Source organism: Mauremys reevesii, linkage group 25, assembly GCF_016161935.1.
Source record: "Mauremys reevesii isolate NIE-2019 linkage group 25, ASM1616193v1, whole genome shotgun sequence".
Taxonomy (NCBI): Eukaryota; Metazoa; Chordata; order Testudines; family Geoemydidae; genus Mauremys; species Mauremys reevesii.
This window is the reverse complement of record NC_052647.1, coordinates 18,653,116-18,671,918: the sequence shown is the minus strand read 5'-3', so window position 1 is coordinate 18,671,918 and position 18,803 is coordinate 18,653,116. Positions and strand designations below refer to the sequence as shown.

At 44.7% G+C, this 18,803-nt stretch overlaps 1 protein-coding gene across 2 annotated transcripts in view; it reads left to right on the top strand.

The window, feature by feature from the left end:
- The window catches only part of LOC120390851 (keratin, type II cytoskeletal 4-like), a 57,822-nt gene extending 39,496 nt beyond the window's left edge, over nt 1-18,326 (top strand). For both annotated transcript variants that reach the window (XM_039513776.1, XM_039513775.1), the window contains 9 exons: nt 6,946-7,474; nt 8,135-8,349; nt 10,681-10,741; nt 13,029-13,124; nt 14,002-14,166; nt 15,081-15,206; nt 16,377-16,597; nt 17,762-17,796; nt 17,914-18,326. In XM_039513776.1, coding sequence (XP_039369710.1) covers nt 6,959-7,474; nt 8,135-8,349; nt 10,681-10,741; nt 13,029-13,124; nt 14,002-14,166; nt 15,081-15,206; nt 16,377-16,597; nt 17,762-17,796; nt 17,914-18,158 — 1,680 coding nt within the window. In that variant the 5' untranslated portion in view covers nt 6,946-6,958 and the 3' untranslated portion in view covers nt 18,159-18,326. The remainder of the gene's footprint in view (nt 1-6,945; nt 7,475-8,134; nt 8,350-10,680; nt 10,742-13,028; nt 13,125-14,001; nt 14,167-15,080; nt 15,207-16,376; nt 16,598-17,761; nt 17,797-17,913) is intronic.
- Nucleotides 18,327-18,803: the final 477 nt, after the last annotated feature.

The following is an 18,803-nucleotide window of genomic DNA, read 5'->3' as shown; positions in this document are numbered from 1 at the left end:
TCAGCAAGGGGGATCATCTGAGCAAGTACCCAGGATCCCATGCGGGCGTGTGCAGCGGGTATGGATATCTGAGGTAGCTAGATCAAAACTAGCTCTGGGATGTATCCGCGTCCTGTTTTGGATACACCTCTGATGGCAGTGTGTACGTGCCCAGGTGTGCCGCTGATTTATTTAATTTTAAAATGAGAGCGAGGCCTAGCCCAAGGCTCTAGGTATCTTAACATAATTAATTATATAATGGGTACGGTGTAAATTAAACATTAAAATCAGCAGTTCCACGGGAACTCAGCCAGCCAACCACCTCCCTCCTTCATCTAGGGAACATATCCCAGCTCTTTCCATAAACAGGTGCCTCTGTGTAGTGTGCCTGGGAAGTGATCAAATCTGGGCTAGTTCTGGGGTCTTGGAGCTCTGCCAGTAGCATTCTCCTCTTTTAGCATCGTGATGGCGTCTTTTTCCAATCAGGGAATTTGATCTACAGTATATTCAGGGATTGGGCATAACAGCTGCTGAGGAACGAATGGAACATCCAAGAGGGAAAAATATGGAGATGTGACAAGAGAGGCTGGGGGAGGCGGGGAAGGCAATGGGAGGAAGGAGAAAATAAAAACAGAGGAGGAAAATCAAGGGGACAGGTAGGGAACATCTACCTGTGACTGATCGGTCATCTTATGTCCAGAAAACATCTACAAAACCCCATGCTTCCCCCCTGCCCTCGGCTTTCCTATCCTGTTTCGTTTCCTTCTGGTGTTGGTCTGTTTTGCCAAAGGCTGGGTCAGAATTCAACCACAGAACTAGCCCTTTCGTCCCCATTAGAAAGGATTGCTTGTCAGATCAAGAAGCCCTAGTCAAATATCCTCCCTCTCTTTCTGAGAAATGGGGCTTGAATATGTTTTCATTAAGATGGTTTTCCATAGCCACTCCATTTCCCTTTGAAAAGGCTTTAGATTTCGTTTTCTTCTGTGTATCCTCATCAGTGCATTTCCAAACGTCGGCGTGGATTTTCTAGCGTTTGCCGTTTCACTAAGCAGCCTGCGGTCTCTGTACTTGTAATCCCAAACCTTGTGCAATGGCAGGAGTATGTTTACTTTGCTGGATCCACGGGCCCACTTATTCCATTGAAATTAACACAACATTGCAAAGAGCGGGAGAAGCCAAAGAAGCATTCCCAGGGATCGGCTTCACATCTGTTACCAACAGTCCTTGAATTATGACCGCTTGCCTCCTGGAACGTCTTTGCACCTACCCGTCATTATTATGGCACCTGGCGCTATCCCCTTTCATATGTCTTAACAGCATGACACTGCACCCCATAGCTGTCAATGGCAAAATTCCCTTTCTTTTAAATGGCTCCTTAACCAAGAAGTCCTGGCCTGTATTCTCAAAAGCGACTAGCAGTCATTTTTTGGGGTGTCTGGCCTGGGACACCTTAAAGGGATCTGAAAGCTCTGAACACAGCCCCTCTGAAAAGCAGGCGCCCTCTCCAGGGGTTGGACACTGCAAATCGCTAGCAAAATCTAGGCTCCTGATCTTTTCAGGATCTCTAGTCATTCTCCTTGACCTTCTCCTTCTGCTCTGTTCTTGTGAGATGGGCGGCCAGAGAGCCCCAGGGGCGGGCAGCCCATCGACTTCTATAACATGATGCCACGTCTTATGATCACAAGCGGGCAGGCCCACTCAAGTACCCCATGGGCCGGGGACTTGGGCTGGCTGTTGTCATGCCCAGAAGATAAAGTGAATGGGATGCCCCACTGTAAACGTGTAGGACATAAGGTAAAGTAGCTACTCTGGAAACTCCCGGTAACAACGTTCCCTGTAATGGCCTGCAACAGTCAAACAGGTTGATTCGGTTTTCTAGCAGACTTGTCAATTGCGCAAGACGGGAGAGAGACAGACTCCACCTCCCTCCCATCAGTGGAGAGCTGAGTTCAGTGCCTTACCTATTCATTTCATTGCACGCCCTGGGGGAAGTATGAGGAGAAGCCCTGCAAAGAAGCCGTTTGCGCCGTGGGCGAGCTAGGGACATGGGGGATCCAGGAGTTCTGGCACGGAAAAGGTTTCCTGGGGCTGGACAGAGAGTTATGTATAGTAGGTGAAATTCAGCCCTGTGCACGACCAGGAAAAGGCCTATGCACTGCTTAAACTTTCAAACTAATGGCACATAGTGCAAGTTCTATTCTGCACAGTGTGAATTTTCACCTGCTGTGCAAATTCATTGGCCAGTCCCCTCAGGTAGAAGATGGTGTGGCCTTAAGGCTGCATTTCCAGTGCAGGGAATGTCTTTCCTCCGAATCTATGGCCTCCTGGGGGGATTCCCCATCCCCAGAGGTCCTCTGCGTGAGTTTATTGACTAGACTCCATGTATGGTCTAGCTAGATGCAGAAAGAGCTGTGGCAAAACAAGTGGGATTTGAAGGATTGGGTCACTGAAAGATTACTCACAAGCCTTACAAGAAATGAGACGGTGGCAGAGTGCGCAGCACAAAATCTGGCTTCCGTGTCTTGGCTCAGGAACAGTCTGGGGTTGGTGCAACGTGTGGGTGAAGATCTCGCATTTGTGTGACTAAGGACAGCGGTGCTAATTACAATATAAGTTAAGAGTTGAATGAAGCAATTCGATTTGTATTGCTTTGTTTTTCCCTCCCCCCCTCCTTTGCAGCGAAAGAGCCTGTAGACGACTAGTGCCGAAGCAGCAGAAAGAATCTCACGAGGGTGGAAGAAAAAGAACGTGGCAGAGCTTTAAAAATGTCTTGCAACGTGTCAAGGAGAGTGGCTGGTCAGAAAATGGGGGGGTTTCCCCATGGAAAAGTTTGCCCTTTTTCATTGAAAAACTGAAATTTTCAGGCTAAAACCTTTTATTTACTTATTTATATTTTATTTTTGGATGAAAAGTCACATTTTTCTCCCCAAAGCCGACATGGTCCATGAAAAGTGTCTGTGCGTTGAAATGCTAGTTTTCTATTGGAAGAAGGGCGGAGACGTAATTTTTTTTCCCCACCAGCCCTATCAGGGATAATGATACCTACCTTTTAAAGCCGTAGATCTGCAAAGCACTTCGCAGGTGGCCATTTTACAGCTAGGGAAACTGAGGTACAGAGTAAAGAAACAATGTGCCCAGGGGTTTCACACAAAGTCAGTGGCAGATGTGGAAGCAGCACCCAGGCCTCTTAATCCAATGCCCCATTCATGGGACTTCGGTACTTCTACAACAGAGCTGTCTTGCTAGCTGTACCTTGTACCAAGAGTTGGTCGAGAGTTTCAGGGTGAGGTTAGTTACTGTGATTGCCGTCCATCGGAGATGGCTGGTGAGCACAGGAAACTGGCACAATCTTTTAGAGCCCGAGTCAGAAGCTTGATCCTCCGATCACACAATTTTACAGTGGTGGAGCTGGTGTGATTTAACAGAGTTGCGCCTGCGTAGGGCTGGCTGGAAAGCCAGAATTCCGTTTTGTGAAAAATGAGGGGGGTTGACGGCTGTTTTCACTCTTGGGCTGCGGGAGGTGCAGGTGCAAATTTGTGCTGTGCTTGATTTTTAACTAGGTGAGTGCCCTAACCACTGAGCGCTCGGCTAATCTATCCTAGGCTTCCCCCTTCCACCCCTGCCCCGAGAAATTCTAGGCTGGACCTGAGAGAGTTTTGTTGAAGCCAAGATGCTTGTGTGAAAAGTTTCCATTTTGAAGAATCCGCATTTGCTAAAAGAAAAACCGTGTTCAAAAATTCCCCTCTAGCTCAACTCCTGTGGTCGCTAGGTCTCCCTTGCCTGACATGTGACGGAGATGGACCCGAATCTAGAGCAGTAGCTATTGTACGTCACTCAAATAGGCCCAATGCAGAACACCAAATCTGAGCCACCCTCCTTGTTCAGGAATCAGAGCTGGCAGCTGGAGCTGAATTCTGCGGCTGGAGGGGTGGGGGCGGTGTCTGCCCTTGCCCATAAACTATTTGGGTGAAGTACCATGAAGTCTTATGGAAAAGCCTTGTAGAATCTCATAACTGCAACCCAAGAAGCTTCTGTAGAAATTAAAGGGCATTCACTAGGAACGCCTGATAAAGTTTGCTAGAGAGTTTTATCCTTGCTGTAGAATTCGGCAGGTTGGTCGGCAGGAAGTCTGTAGAAAGGTGATCATCTCCATTAAATTCTCTATAGACTCTTCTATATCTGTATTTATCTATTCTGTGTCTATAATTCTATACAGCCAGGAGCTACCCCAAAAAAGTGCGTAGGAGCATATTGAAATTGCAGTATAACAGATGCAAGACACCTGTATAAATATATGCACAGTGATTCCTGTTTTAAGTGGCCAATGTGAAACCAGTTTACACGAGTGGCCAGTGGTCTAGTGAGTCGTGTATTGGATGGAGACTCAGCAGACCTGGCTTCTAGTCAGGTCACTGGCCTTCTGGGTGACGTAGAGAAAATCATATGACCTGTTTTGCCTTAGTTTTCCCATCTGTAAAATGGGGATAATCAGATTGGCCTGTAAAGAATGTTGAGCTCTACTGATGCGAAGTACTAGGTGCTGTTGTTTACATTTGCATGACCCTCGGCCTGCGCCCAAGGGCTTGTTTACATGATGAGTTACTATATGGCGCTCTGCGGATTCACACCCAGGCTTGCTGTGGAGTAACCTGACGTGCAGACAAGCTCTAAGATCGGGGCTTCATTGTGCTAGGCACTTTGCAAAGACAGAGTTAGAGACGGTCCCGGCTCTGAAGATCAAAATAGACAAAACACAGGAGGGGAAAAAGTGGCATGTTTTACTTAAGGTTGTGCAGCCGATCTGTGGTAGAGTGTGCCCCAGTCACTAGATCACGCTGGGCTTCTAAGAAAAGGAAGGTCCGCATTCATCTCACTCCAGACACGTATGGGATATTTTAGGTGGGCTCTTAAGACACGAGATGGTGTCACAAAGCAGGCTTTCATTCAGGTTTCAGTGTGTTTAGTGAAACACAATAAAGGCATGTAACACTAGCCGATGTGACCATTGCAACGCTGGTATGCTCATTGCCCACACCAGTTTTCTTTCCGAAGTCAAATAGCCTGGGATCAGTTCACCCAAATGTTCCTGATTTCATGTCAAAAGGTCACCTGACCTGTTGAAACCCCATGAGACAGACCAACAACCCACTGATGGGCTGTGATGTACAGGGCCACACTGGGATCTTTCCTGTCCTCACCAACCCAGAAGGAATGGTTTTTCTAACCAGCGTGGTAGACTCATAGACTTTAAGGTCAGAAGGGACCATTATGATCATCTAGTCTGACCTCCTGCACAATGCAGGCCACAGAATATCACCATCCACTTCTATAACGAACCCCTAGCCTATGTCTGAGTTATTGAAGTCCCCAAATTGCGGTTTGAAGACCTCAAGCTGCAGAGAATCCTCCAGCAAGTGACCGATGACCCGTGCCCCATGCTGCAGAGGAAGGCAAAAAACCTCCAGGGCCTCCAGGGCAATCTGCCCTGGAGGAAAATTCCTTCCCGACCCCAAATCTGGCGATCAGTTAAACCCTGAGCATGTGGGCAAGACTCACCAGCCAGCACCCAGGAAAGAATTCTCTGTAGTAACTCAGATCCTACCCCATCTAACATCCCATCACAGAACACTGGGCATACTTACCTGCTGATACCTCAGTGGGTGGAGATCACTAGCACTATTCTGATGTAGTTTGGACGCAGGGCCCAGTGAATGACTCATACTAAAAGCAGAATACCCCTCGCCACGAGCACACACATCGTCATTAACTGAATGTGATGTCCTGACAAAGACAGTGAGGGCCAGTTCTCTGCGCAACCCGCTAATGGGTCCGTGTTGGAGATGGGGCACTGGATGGGGTGGATCAATGCTCTGAGGTGGGCCAGAGAATCCTCTTCCTAGATGCCTGGCAGGTGGGACATATTGATACACGCATTTGGGATTGGGAAGGCATTTCCCCCCAGGCCAACCTGACCTGGGGTGTTGGGGGTTTTGACCTTCCTCTGCAGCATAGGGTGTGGATTGATTGCTAGGCTCATCAATGCATATTTCCCCTAATCAATTCCCTGCCATTGCAGGGATCTTGGGCAACAGTGTCACCTCAGTCTCTCTTCTCTGCTTGCCATATAGCGAATGACCTTGTCTTTTCTAGCCGAGGCTGAAAGGGGGATGGTAGATTGCAGACACTAAACATTTGATTAGAACGGTTGGTAATGAAACTCCTCACATCTCTGCACACCTATGTATGTTCTCCAGCTAGCGTGCCATCAGTCCTCTTAAATAGGACCGAGAAATGACAATGGAGATTAATGGTTTAACTAAGTAAACCCACAACCTCTTTTCATTGTTATAGTTCAGGCCGCTTCCCTCTGGATTAAGAAACTGATTTTGGAGAATGCAAATCAACATTTTTTTTTTCCAAGCAGAAAGTTGATTTATGGGGCAATCCTGGGGTGTGTTGTGTTGTTTTGTTTTGTCTTCTGAATTGTGAAAGGCAGGGTATTTCTTCTGAATTCACTAAACCAACACTTGCCAACAGACTTTAAAAAGTCAGTGATCTGGATATAGGAAGGGTCTTGCCCTAGGGCAAATATGTCAAGGAATTTAGAATGCCGTGTCATCGAAGTAAGACGCTGGATAATCTATTCTGGGTTGGTACAAGGAAAACACAAGTAATTTGAGGCAAACAAGAGTTCCCAAAGACAACAGTACTGCTGCAGGTTTTTTAGCTCTTTGGGGTGTGTTTCAGGGAAGGTCAATTTTTTTGGCAAAGGCGATGGCTCATCTAAGCCCAGGAACACAAAACCTGACACCTTTCTCCACTCCCCTGTTACCTCGCCAGCTCCCTGAACAGATAAAAAGGAAGAGATTTGCACTGTCTTTAGAGGGACTCAACGGCTTTTGCCCTGGGACTTTCCTCTGGTAGCTGCCCCATCAAGGTCTCCTTCTCTCTTCTCTTCTGCTGCAGAGAAGCTGCCGCTATGTCTCGCCAGTGTTATGGCCGAAGCCTGGGAGGCAGCATTGGGGGTTTCAGCTCCAGCTCTGCCTGTTTTGGTGGTGGGAACAAAGTCAGCACGGTGTCACGCGGAGGATGCGCGGGCTTAGCCTGGAGTCCCAGAGGCTTTGGCAGTAGGAGCCTGCATAACTTGGGAGGAAATAAAAGGATTTCCATTGGTGGATTTGGTGGCACTTGTGGAGGGTTTGGGGCCGGTGGCCAAGCAGATGGAGGGTTTGGCGGTGGTGCTGGGTCTGGGGGACAGTTCAGTGGTGGGCTCGGCGGTGGCTTTGGTGGTGGGGCTTTAGGAGGATTCAATGGTGGATGGGATGGCCCTGGATTTCCTGTTTGCCCACCTGGTGGCATCCAAGAAGTGACCATCAACCAGAACCTCCTGACTCCTCTCAACTTGAAGATCGACCCAGAGATCCAGAAAGTGCGGAAAGAGGAAAGGGAGCAGATGAAGACCCTGAACAACAAATTTGCCTCCTTTATCGACAAGGTGAGATGGGTGGGGGAAGGGACACTCTATTGCTCCTAGAGACCCCACACAAGATCAGTGCCCCCCCTCCCAGCTGCCTGTAACTGTACAAACACTTTGCAAAAGAGAGCCCCTTCCCCCAAAGAGCTTACATTGTAAATAGACAAGACAAAGAGTGGGAGGGGAAGTGACTTGCTCAAGATCACAGAGAAGGTTATTGGTAGACTAGGGAATTGAACCATGGGTTTCTGCTCTACCTACTGGACCATTAGCCTTGGTTACCAAGGCAACAAATCGAACGATGTATTCCCTGCTAAATGTCATCTCCCATCTTGTCAACACCATCCATTTACATAGTTATCCCTATTGGTGTGGATCCTTCTAATCCATTGGTGTCTCTGTGATGAGAAAACTCGAGTTTCTTTTGCCTGTGACTGAGAATTTTGTCTGGAAACAAATCCCTGCACAAATATTTGCTTCTGCTGTTCGAGGAGCATTTTTTCCTGTTTATTCAAGAGGATTCTGGAGCAGGGTTGCTGAGTCATTGCCCTCAGGATAGGTGTATAGGGCAAAAGGTAAAACTCACTAGACTTGGTCAAAAACAATAAGCAAACAAACAAAAAAGAAGGATGAAAATTTTAACTAATTTTTTTTTCCCAACCACTTTCTTTTGGCTTTCAGGTCCGATTTCTAGAACAGCAGAATAAAGTTCTGGAGACGAAATGGAAACTCTTGCAGGAACAGGGCCAAGGGCCCATTAAAAAGAACCTTGACCAGCTCTTTGAGGCTTATATCAATGGCTTGAGAAAGCAGCTAGACGGCCTGTTAAATGAGAGGCGACAGCTGGATACCGAGCGAAAGAACTTCCAAGATCTGGTGGAGGATTTCAAGAACAAGTAAGGAAATAATAAAGTATAATCATTGCAGTCAGACTCCAGTCAGAAAGCTGGGAAGCCAATTGGAAATTTGCCAAAGTTCAGATTATTGGGTTCTGGGGCTTGGTCTGGGTCAATTTCTAGTAATAATTAGAGTTGGTGGACATTTTTTGAAAATGTTCTGAAATTTGATTTTTCAAAAAAGTCAAAATTTGAAATATTGGTAAAATTTTTACTGACATTTCAAATTTTGACCAAAAAAATGGACAAAATGGTCACAGAAATTGAATCATGTGGTTCAACCAGCTGTAGAGATGGTAAAAAAAAAAAACTCTTCAAAATTTGAAATGTGGATGAAATGTCCATAAAAATTTCAAATGCTGAGAAAAGAAATTGTCAAAATGTTCATGAAAACGTCACCCTTTCAAACAGCTGTAGAAATGGTCATTTTTTTTTTCAAAATTTTGATGACATTTGTTCAATTTTTCAAAATTTTCATTTCATTTTTCATCAATTTTGTTTCAACTCATTTTGAACAACTCATTTTTCTACTGATGAAAAAAGAGAATTGAAATCTTAGAGAATTATTTATTATAGTTGACCTTTTGAGATTTATTATAATTATTATTAGATTTTAATTATATTTAATTATAATTGTATTAGTAATGGTGGATTTGTAAGCTCTTGAGTAATTTTTTGTGTCAGCAGTTTTTTCTTTGTGTCAAGGAAGAAAATGGAAGAAATGGATGGAATGGTAGGACTTTTGAAAAACCAATTTATTTGATTTTAAGATTGGACAAAAAGAATGACTACTCTTGGATGTGAATAATGTATGTGTAGGGCCCTATCAATTAGTCATTCATGGTCATCAGTCATTTCATGGTGGTTTTTTTTTAAATATTAAATTTTAAAAATTTATTATTTTCTGATTTTAAATTTTTAAAAAATTATTTTTTCAAAGATGGATTGAAAGGGAAAAAAGTTTGTTTGTTGGTTGTTAGGGTTTGGGTTTGTGGCACTTTGCAGGCTGTTCTGCGCTGCGCTGCTGCTGGCTGGCTGCGCTGCGCTGGGGGGCTGAGCTCAGTGGCTGCTGCTGGGGAGCCCAGCTCTGCCCAGCAGAGCAGGCAGCAGCAGCAGCAGCTGCCAAGGATGGCCTGTCATGGTATCACATGGCACCTCTGCTGCTGCTGCCTGCCTGCTGCTGGGCCCTCAGTCAGCAGCTGCCGGGCACCCAGCTCTGCTCAGCGCTGAGCGCTGAGGGAGGCAAGCAACCCCGTGACCCCTAAAATAACCTCCCACCCCCCCCCCACCACCATGACCCAATTCCCCCCCAATTTGAGAAATGCTGGTCTCCCTGAAGATCTTTTTAAAGTATCTGCAAACACTAACAAAAGCACCAGATTCCACAGTCCGTGATGCGTTTTGTTGGCTGTTGTTTTTGAGAAGAGAGAGAGAAGAAGAGAGAGAGAGAGATGGGTGATGGGTTCCATTTTTGTTTTCCAGTTCCATGAGAAATCCACTCCACAAACATAAACTAAAACTCTAAACTCACAGAAGTCAACAAAATCCTCCTTCCCTCACATCCAGAACCTCTTCTCTCAGCCTCACATCTCTCACATGCAAGCACATGGCCAAGAGAGAGAGTTTTTTCTCTATCCCACCACCACCATATTTTTTTTTTTACAGTAGAGAAACACATCTGTCAGAGATGAGATGGATTGATCCTACCTCCTCCAGCAGCATGGGATGGGGGATGGACTATGACCACTGACCACTGGAGGTCCCTTCTAGTCCTGTATTTATATATTATTTTTCCTTGACTTTTTTAAAAAAAAAAAAAAAAAAACAAAAAACACTAAAAAAACAAATTGCTGCTTTGTTTTAGCCCAGATGACCCAGATGACCTGATAGGTGTTTGCACTGCTAAGTCCCTGAGAGATCATGATTCAATACTTGAGTGCAGTTATATCATAATAAGTTGGGCTATCAGACGTAGTATGGAAGTACCACTTTGTGTGCCTAATTTTGCAAACCCTTGCTGTCGGGTGTGAAGTTGGCTACCATGAGTAGCCCCACTGAAGTGAATGAAGCTCCTGGTGGAGGACACATGCTACTCTCGCTAGGAAGTATGTGCATCATTGGGCTCTTTGTTGGGTTGGGTGTTTTAGAAAGATGGCAGCAATCAGTGGTTCATTTGGGAAGGCAAAATGTTGCTGTTTGTCCATAAATCCTCAGACATGGTGGTAGATTTTTGCCAAAGGGGTCTTGTTGCCTCCTTGTTTTGTTGCCAATGACTTAGGCAAGAATAAAAATAAGCAACTGGACCCTGTTTTCTCTCTTTACACTCAACAGGTATGAAGAGGAAATAAACAAGAGGACAGCTGTGGAGAATGACTTTGTGGTCCTGAAAAAGGTGAGAAAATCAGCCGGGTAAAAACCCACAGGAAGCTTTAAGCGATGAACAGAAAATGGTTGGGATTATCAGGAACTGTTTGTTTAAAAGTGCCCCCCAAAAGAACAAAGGGAGACTTGATCGTTCATAATTTTGCTGATCATCAACAACCAATGAATTGATAAGCAATGACTGCTACAATTTTAAACTGTGATTATATGTTTAGGGAGAGCGGTTCTCTCGAGTCGGGATTCGTTCAGTAACAAACCCACAGTAAGTCAGCTTTGATTGGATTTATTGAAGTAACAGTTAGTAAAAACAGCACACACACAGAGAGACAAACAGTTACTGCTGAAGACCTCCCCGGCGTTTGACTGCATCCAGTCTGCAGAGGGTAAGAACATAAGAACGGCCGTACCGGGTCAGACCAAAGGTCCATCTAGCCCAGTATCTGTCTACCGACAGTGGCCAATGCCAGGTGCCCCAGAGGGAGTGAACATAACAGGCAATGATCAAGTGATCTCTCTCCTGCCATCCATCTCCATCCTCTGACGAACAGAGGCTAGGGACACCATTCTTACCCATCCTGGCTAATAGCCATTTATGGACTTAGCCATCATGAATTTATCCAGTTCCCTTTTAAACATTGTTATAGTCCTGGCCTTCACAACCTCCTCAGGTAAGGAGTTCCACAAGTTGACTGTGCGCTGCGTGAAGAAGAACTTCCTTTTATTTGTTTTAAACCTGCTGCCTATTAATTTCATTTGATGACCCCTAAGGTCTTACTTCTCCTATGATTTAGGAGCCACTATGCCCTTGTTACCCATATTGTGTATCTTCTGGTTCTTATCTGTTTCCTTTCTTTGGTACACACTTCTTATCTTAGGCTATTTTCAAAGTTCTTTGTTCCACTGCATATCCTGTGGCTAGGACGCTGCTAAGATAGCTCTTAAAACGGTCTTCAGAATATGCTAAGAGTTGCTGCTCAGTAAAATTCTACTCTTTAACGTTAGCTTCATCTTAACAGAACACCACCGTGTGAATCTTGCTCCCCAACGCATCTTAAGATCTTGGCCTATCTTGAGTTTGGACCAACTTCTGTTGGTCAGGGCTGCTCAGAGGGGGGCGCAAGTGGGGCAATTTGCCCTGGGCCCTGCAGGGCCCCCCACGAGAATATAGTATTCTATAGTATTGCAACTTTTTTTTATGGAAGGCCCCTCCTGAAATTGCTTTGCCCCAGGCCCCCTGGGTGTCCCTGCTGTTGGTAAGAGAAACAACACAAAGCTCTTCTTCAGGTCTGAGTTCAGAAAAGAGTTCAGGTCAGGCTGATATCATAGCAAAATAGATCAGGAAAAAGGTTGCTGGGTACAAGTATTTCTACTGCTGAAGGCGAAGTACACAAACCGTGTAGACAAAAACACCACTTACACAGATGCCTGCCTCTTTCTTTTTTGTACATGATTAGCCTTAATTCAATAGGTGTTTTACTCCATTATTATTTTTTATTTATATTGCAATAGAACCTAGGAGCTCTAGTCCTGGCCCAGAACCTCATTGTGCAAGGTACTGTACAAAAACAGGACCAAAAAATGGTCCCTGCCTCAAAGAGCTTATCATCAAAGTATAGTAAGACAAAAGGGTAGAGGCAGAGAGACAGTGAGCACAAGAAAACGACGAGACAATATTGTATGAGTTTGCATAGAAATACCCTTCCTCAGTACACAATCCAGCTTGTCCTAGCTTCGGGTTTACTATAGGCAGACTAACATTAGAGACCATTTTTTGGAAGCATCACTAATAAAAGTGATTAGAAGTATTTTTTTGTCCGAACTTTTTTTTGCCCCAAAATGCAGTTTTCGTCAAAACGGAAAAGTTTAGAAAAATGTGTCAATGTTGAGGAAATTTCGTTTTGAGCTAAAAAATGAAAGGAAGTGTTTTGATGTCCAAATGTCCCAGTTTGATATTTTTGGAAAGGAGCATTTCACTTTTTTTTCATTTTAAAAGTTTTTTTTAAAAGTTTAAAAAAAGAGCAAAATCGGAAGAAAATGTTTCACTTTTATTGGAAACAAACAAACAAACTCAGAACAACAACAGTTCAATTGATCCCAAATTATTATTCCCTCGCCCAAACTGAGCTGTGCAGGAAATTTCTGGTTTCGTTTCATTTCAGAACAGGAAAAAAAAAATCTTAATCATGGATTTTCCTGCAAAATGGAAAATCTGGTTTCTGTCCAGCTCTAAATAGAAGCCTGATTTTATTAGCCTCAGGAGATGGAAAGATTCACTCTATTACTGATCTTTCCTTTAGGACATGGATGTGGCCTATATGAACAAGGTGGAGCTGCAAGCGAAACTAGACTCCCTGACTGATGAGATCAACTTCCTGAGATGTCTGTATGAGGCGGTAAGGTGGCTTGCCATTCTCTTGGTCAGCTGGGGAATACAGCCCGGGAGAGCTAATTCTAAACAGCTGGATGGTACCATTAGATAGCTGGGGATTGGGATTTTTGGCTTTCTGCGGATGAATATTCTTCTCTAAAATACATCCATGTCAACTGTGTAGGATGGGGTTTTGTCTTAGCAGCCTTTCTCCAATTTAAACTGAAGCAGCACCAGGGTCTAAATAGATTCTTAGTGTTTAAGGCCAGAAGGGACCGTTGTGAACATCTAGTCTGGCCGCCTGTATAATACGATCAAAGAACTCACCCAGAAATTTCTGTATCAACTCCATAACTACTTTGTAAGCAAGAGCATCTCCTATAGAAAGAAGTCCAGTCTTGATTTAAGGACTTCATGTGATGGAGACTCCATCCCTAGGCAAGTTGTTCCAGTTGGTTAAATCATCCTCACCGCTATTAAAAATGCGCACCCTGTCTCTCATCTGAATGTGTCTAGTTTCACCTTCCAACCACTAGATCCCGTTATGCCTTTTGCTGTTACATTAAAGAACTGTCTGCTATCAGAAATCTCTTCCCTGAGAAGATACTTGTAGACGGAGATCAAGTCATCTCTTAAATCTCTCTTGGATAAACTCTAGTGACCTGGGAGGGCCCAACTTGTGATACATTTAAAGGGGGGGGCTGAGTTTCAGGAAGTGCTTCTGAAATCAGGTCTCTTGAAGGTGTCTGATGCTGGGCAGCCCAAATCACTAGGCGCTTCAGAAAATTCAGGCCAACCTCTCTAGTCAGGGAGAATCTGAAATGGAGAAGGGCTGAGAAAGAGAGGAACAGGTACAATGAAAAACATGGTGGGGTTAAAGTCCATGTTTATGGGACTTGCAGGAACTGTCTCAGATGCAGCAGATCGGTTCTGACACCTCCGTGGTCCTGTCTATGGACAACAACCGAAACCTGGACCTGGACAGCATCATCCGGGAGGTCAAAGCGCAGTACGAGGAGATTGCTCAGAGGAGCCGAGCGGAGGCAGAGGCTTGCTACCAGTGCAAGGTGAGCCCTCCAGCATCTAGGGTCCTGATCATGCCTTGCATGGGAGCTTTGCCGTTGGCTTCAGTGGATGCAGGGAGTTTGGATGCAAAATGCCATGTGCCACTGGACAAATATAAACCTAATGCTATCCTGTAGAGCTGAGTAGCGACTGCCATCCACAGGTAGGATGCTCTGTCTTTTCACATGCAGCTTTGGCCAAGGCAAAGAGGCTGTCACCTCCCTGGTGCTGCAGACCAAGATGACTGAGATCTAAGCTGTGATGGGGGTGGTGTATGTGTAGGGACGGGGCTCTGTAAGGTTATTTGCTAAAGACTGTGTCTCTGCTGCTATACCACTTGCTCACAACTTGGCTAAGCCGTGCACATAAGACGCAAGCAACCCCAGTTGGTGCTGCCGTGCAGCTCCACAGCGGGTCCTTAGATGGTTAGACCCCAAAGTGCCCCTTCGCCCAGGAACGTGAAGTAACACCCCACTATTGCTGGCAGCCACAGGTGTGAAACTCCCACGTGCATTTCCAAAAAGCAAACTTCCTCAGTAGTAGCAATTCCCCCCAAGTGAGTGGCAAAAGGAGAAGGCATGTAAAAACAGCCGGTCCCATGAGTTACGAACCTCTGCTACAAATGCAACCCACTGGGGAGTGTATCCCACTGGGCTGATGAATTGCCAGCTGCCTCAACTTCTGCAGCTTTAACTCAAGCAGCAGCTCATAATTTTTAGCTTTGGAGGTCCCCGGTTCAATCCCTGGTATGTGGACCAAGAGGGTGGCCATCTCCCTACTTGGAATACTCTACTGGATTCTTCTGAACAGAGTCCTCTTTGGGAGATAACTCCCTAGGTGGTGATGGTTTGCTGCAAAGAGTATACGCACTAGCCTTTGTCTGACACCACCCGGTTATGTTGGTTCTGAACACCAGTTTGAAGAGCTGCAGGTGACAGCTGGGAAACACGGAGACAGTCTACGAGACAGCAAGAGCGAGATCTCAGAGCTTAACCGGATGATCCAGAGGCTACGGGCTGAAATAGAAAATGTGAAGAAGCAGGTATGGCTTTTTTTTTCATGCATGTGAGTGTGAACCTGGGATGATTTCCTTTAGTGTTTCACTGCAGGCAAGTCAAATCTGGTAGACGTAGAGCTCATGAGGAACTTTCCACGGCAACGATTTTTCTATTAGAAAAAGCCCTTTTCACAAAATTTCAATTTTCTTTTGGGAAAATCAAAATGGCAACTCCCCAGTTTCCTCCCGGAAAAGCTCTTGTTAATTTCAAGTCCTGCCTGGAGAAAACAAATTTGACTAGAGCCTTCTCCTAAAATGGAATTTTTCTGCAAATCCCTTCCTGTGAAGAATTTCACATATTTGGCTTTTTGCCCCAATTTGGGATTTTTTAAAAGAAAAATGCACATTTCCATTTTCCAGTCATCTCTGTTCATGTCATAAGCGCTCTGGCTAAAGGAAAATATTGAGGTCTATCTGTCTCCCTATAGACTCAACAACAGCTAAGTGCTGATGAGTATTTAACATAATTTCTACCACTATACCCCTTGTTCTTCTAGTTTTGTTTAGTCTAGTTGCCTTTCTTGAGTGGTGACTACCATGTTGTCAATTCTTGTGATTTTTTTAATCACACGTTGCATGGTATTTGGTGGTTGTTTTTTTTTTTTTAAGCCCCAGCTCCTGGAATCAGGTGATGACATGAGATTTTCAGCTTTCATTTAAGAAAGGGCCTCATGATTGCAGAGATGAAACTTGAACACTACAGACTCCAAAACCAGAAGGCTGATAAAAAGAAGCCCCAACTTATTTAGTATGATCTCATGAATTCTGATCTCAGGATTTTTTGGTGCCATGATTTCTGAATGCCTGGGCAATACCGTGACTGCTGCTTTTATCAGATTGTGCCGTGAGTTTGTGTGTTTCATTTGTGGCCGGTCTTGGGATTTGTACCACGCTTACGAATGAAAACCACTGTGGTGATCTCACTATTGTTGCAAAATCTGGGGTAATATAAAGCTCCGGCAGCCGGATTCTCCCTCGTTCAGTCATTTTTACCAGTGCACATGGAAGGTAAACCACTATCACACCAAAATGGGAGTGGTTTACGCTCACTTTGCACCATTGCCAATGACATACACTACAGGGCAAAGGAGGATCAGGCCTGGGTTTCTGTGCTACCCTCAGAAGAATCCGTCAGATGTTTGTCTTGCCTTGCAGTGTGGAAAGCTGCAGACCTCCATTGCCGATGCCGAGCAGCAAGGCGAGCTGGTCCTCAAAGATGCCAAGGGCAAACTGGCTGAGCTGGAGGGTGCCCTGCAGAAGGCCAAGGGAGATTTGGCGCGTCAGCTGCGGGAGTACCAGGAGCTGATGAACGTCAAGCTGGCGCTGGATATTGAGATCGCCACCTACCGGAAGCTGCTGGAAGGAGAAGAATGCAGGTTAGGGCAATATAATGAGGACCAGATCTTTTGAAGTCAATGGGGAAACTTAGCACATGTCGTACTCACCCTTTTAAAACGATGCCCCTAACTCCCTGGCAACGAAGGCGGCAGTCTGAATAATATTGGCGTATTAGCATTTAGGACATGCTGCTGCTTTAAGAGCAAGAGGTGGTCTGGTCTAGTGGATAGGGCTTTGGGTGGGCACTCAGGCGACATGGGTTCTACTCTGCCACTGATCTGCTGGGTGACCTTAAGCAAGACTGTGTGCCTTTGGCCTGGTCTACCCTACTGCTGTAAGTCAGTCTAAGTTATGAGCGTTAAGTGAGGTAACTTACATTGATCTGAAGTGGTTCTCCACTGTGCTATGTCAATGGGAGACGCTGTCCCATTGGTTCTCCACTGTGCTATGTCAATGGGAGACGCTGTCCCATTGACTTAGCTTCCTCCTCTCATTGAGGTGGATTAATTAATCACACCAGCACTGATTTAGCCACGTAGTGAAGACCAGCCCCATATTATTTCACAGTTTAGCTTGCGAACTCTTTTGAGACAGGAACGGTCTACTACGCTGTGTGATCTTGGTTGGGGCTTTTTGCTGCTATGGCAAAATAGTAATGAAGAGAATACAGATCTTGTCTAATTGTACCACCTAGATCCATCAACAGTTTTTTTTCCATTGAAAAATGCAGTTTTGTAGGAATTGAAATGTTTTGTGGAAGCGTGTTTGGTTTTGAGAATTTTTCAACAGGACAAAGTTGAAATGTTCCCTTTTGGTAGCATCATTCGGTCTAATTTCATTTTGACTTTTTTAGATGATAGGAGAATATTAATTTTAACATTATATTACATTTAGTAGCATGTGTACATAATACATATATTATAGGTAATATTTTAATACAATACAAAAGTCAAAATGACACTGTTACGAATAAGTTTGAAATGTTTCTTTCATGGCAAATTTCGAAATTTCAGCTTTTCATTCTGAACCGGAATAATTTTTTACCCACAAAATGTGAGAATATCCTGCAGAATGGAAATTCCAGTTCCTGACCAAAAACTGACCCTGGCCTTCAGCAGATGAAATATCACTGATTGCAGGGTTCCTAGCAGTATAACGGCTCTGTTGGATGTGTAACACATACCACTTTCTTTCCCTTGCAGGATGTCTGGAGAATGCCAAAGTGCTGTGAGCATCGGTAAGTAGCTTGCACGTTCATCTTGTTCTGTTAGAGGTGGTGTCAGGTTGTAGGTTGTTCACTAAGACTCCTGGGCTTGCTTCTGGAATAACCAACTGCCTTTGTTTTCTTCCACAGCCATGGTGGGTGGCAGCTTAACCTCTGGAGGTGGGATTTGCCTTGGAGGAGGAGGAGGCAGTGGTGGTAGAATTGGTTTCAGTTCTGGAAGTGGAAGATGTGGATATACCTTAGGTGGAGGATCCGTCTCTGGTGGAGGATACAGTGCAGGCAAGGGAGGGTACGGATCTGGAGGCGGGTCCAGTACCATTGCGAAAACAACCGTCACCTCCACATCGGTGAAATCGACAAGCAGGAGAGTCTAGAAGATGGTGCCTTCTCTTATCATCTAATGGCTGCAGCTCAGCCCTGCCACCCAACCCTGACATCCAAAAGAGAAACGAACGGTGTCCCTTACAGCTCAATAACCTGCTATGTATTGCCTCAAAGAGACCAACTGTCATGGTGACAATTGTCACCCAACCAGTTGTCATGGTAGTGACTTTTGCTTGTCTTTTTTCAGTTCCTTTTCTTGCTGCATGATGCATCGTATCTCATTAAACTTTACAGTAAGAAATACAATGGGTTAGTTTGGTTTTTGCCCAAGGAATTTATTATTGTTATTTATTACATTGTAATAATTATAAACCCACTGAAAGAGCTGAAAGCATTTGATCAACTCTGGTAGATGTAGGTAGGAAATATTCATTGTTTTCCCCGGACAAAATTTTTAAATTAAAACAAAAAGATAATTTTATTTTAAAAAAATTTCTACAAAGCTTTTCAAATTTTTGTAACAAAACCAAACCAAAACCACCACCCCCAAAAAACTCCATAGAAGCTCCCCCGCCCCCAAACCATTAAAAAATTGTCAGCAATGGAAAATTGAAAACTTTCACTAGATTGGTCAACATTTTTTGGTTTTACAGAAAACTTTTGCCAGATTTAACAATATTTTTCAGGTTTTAGTT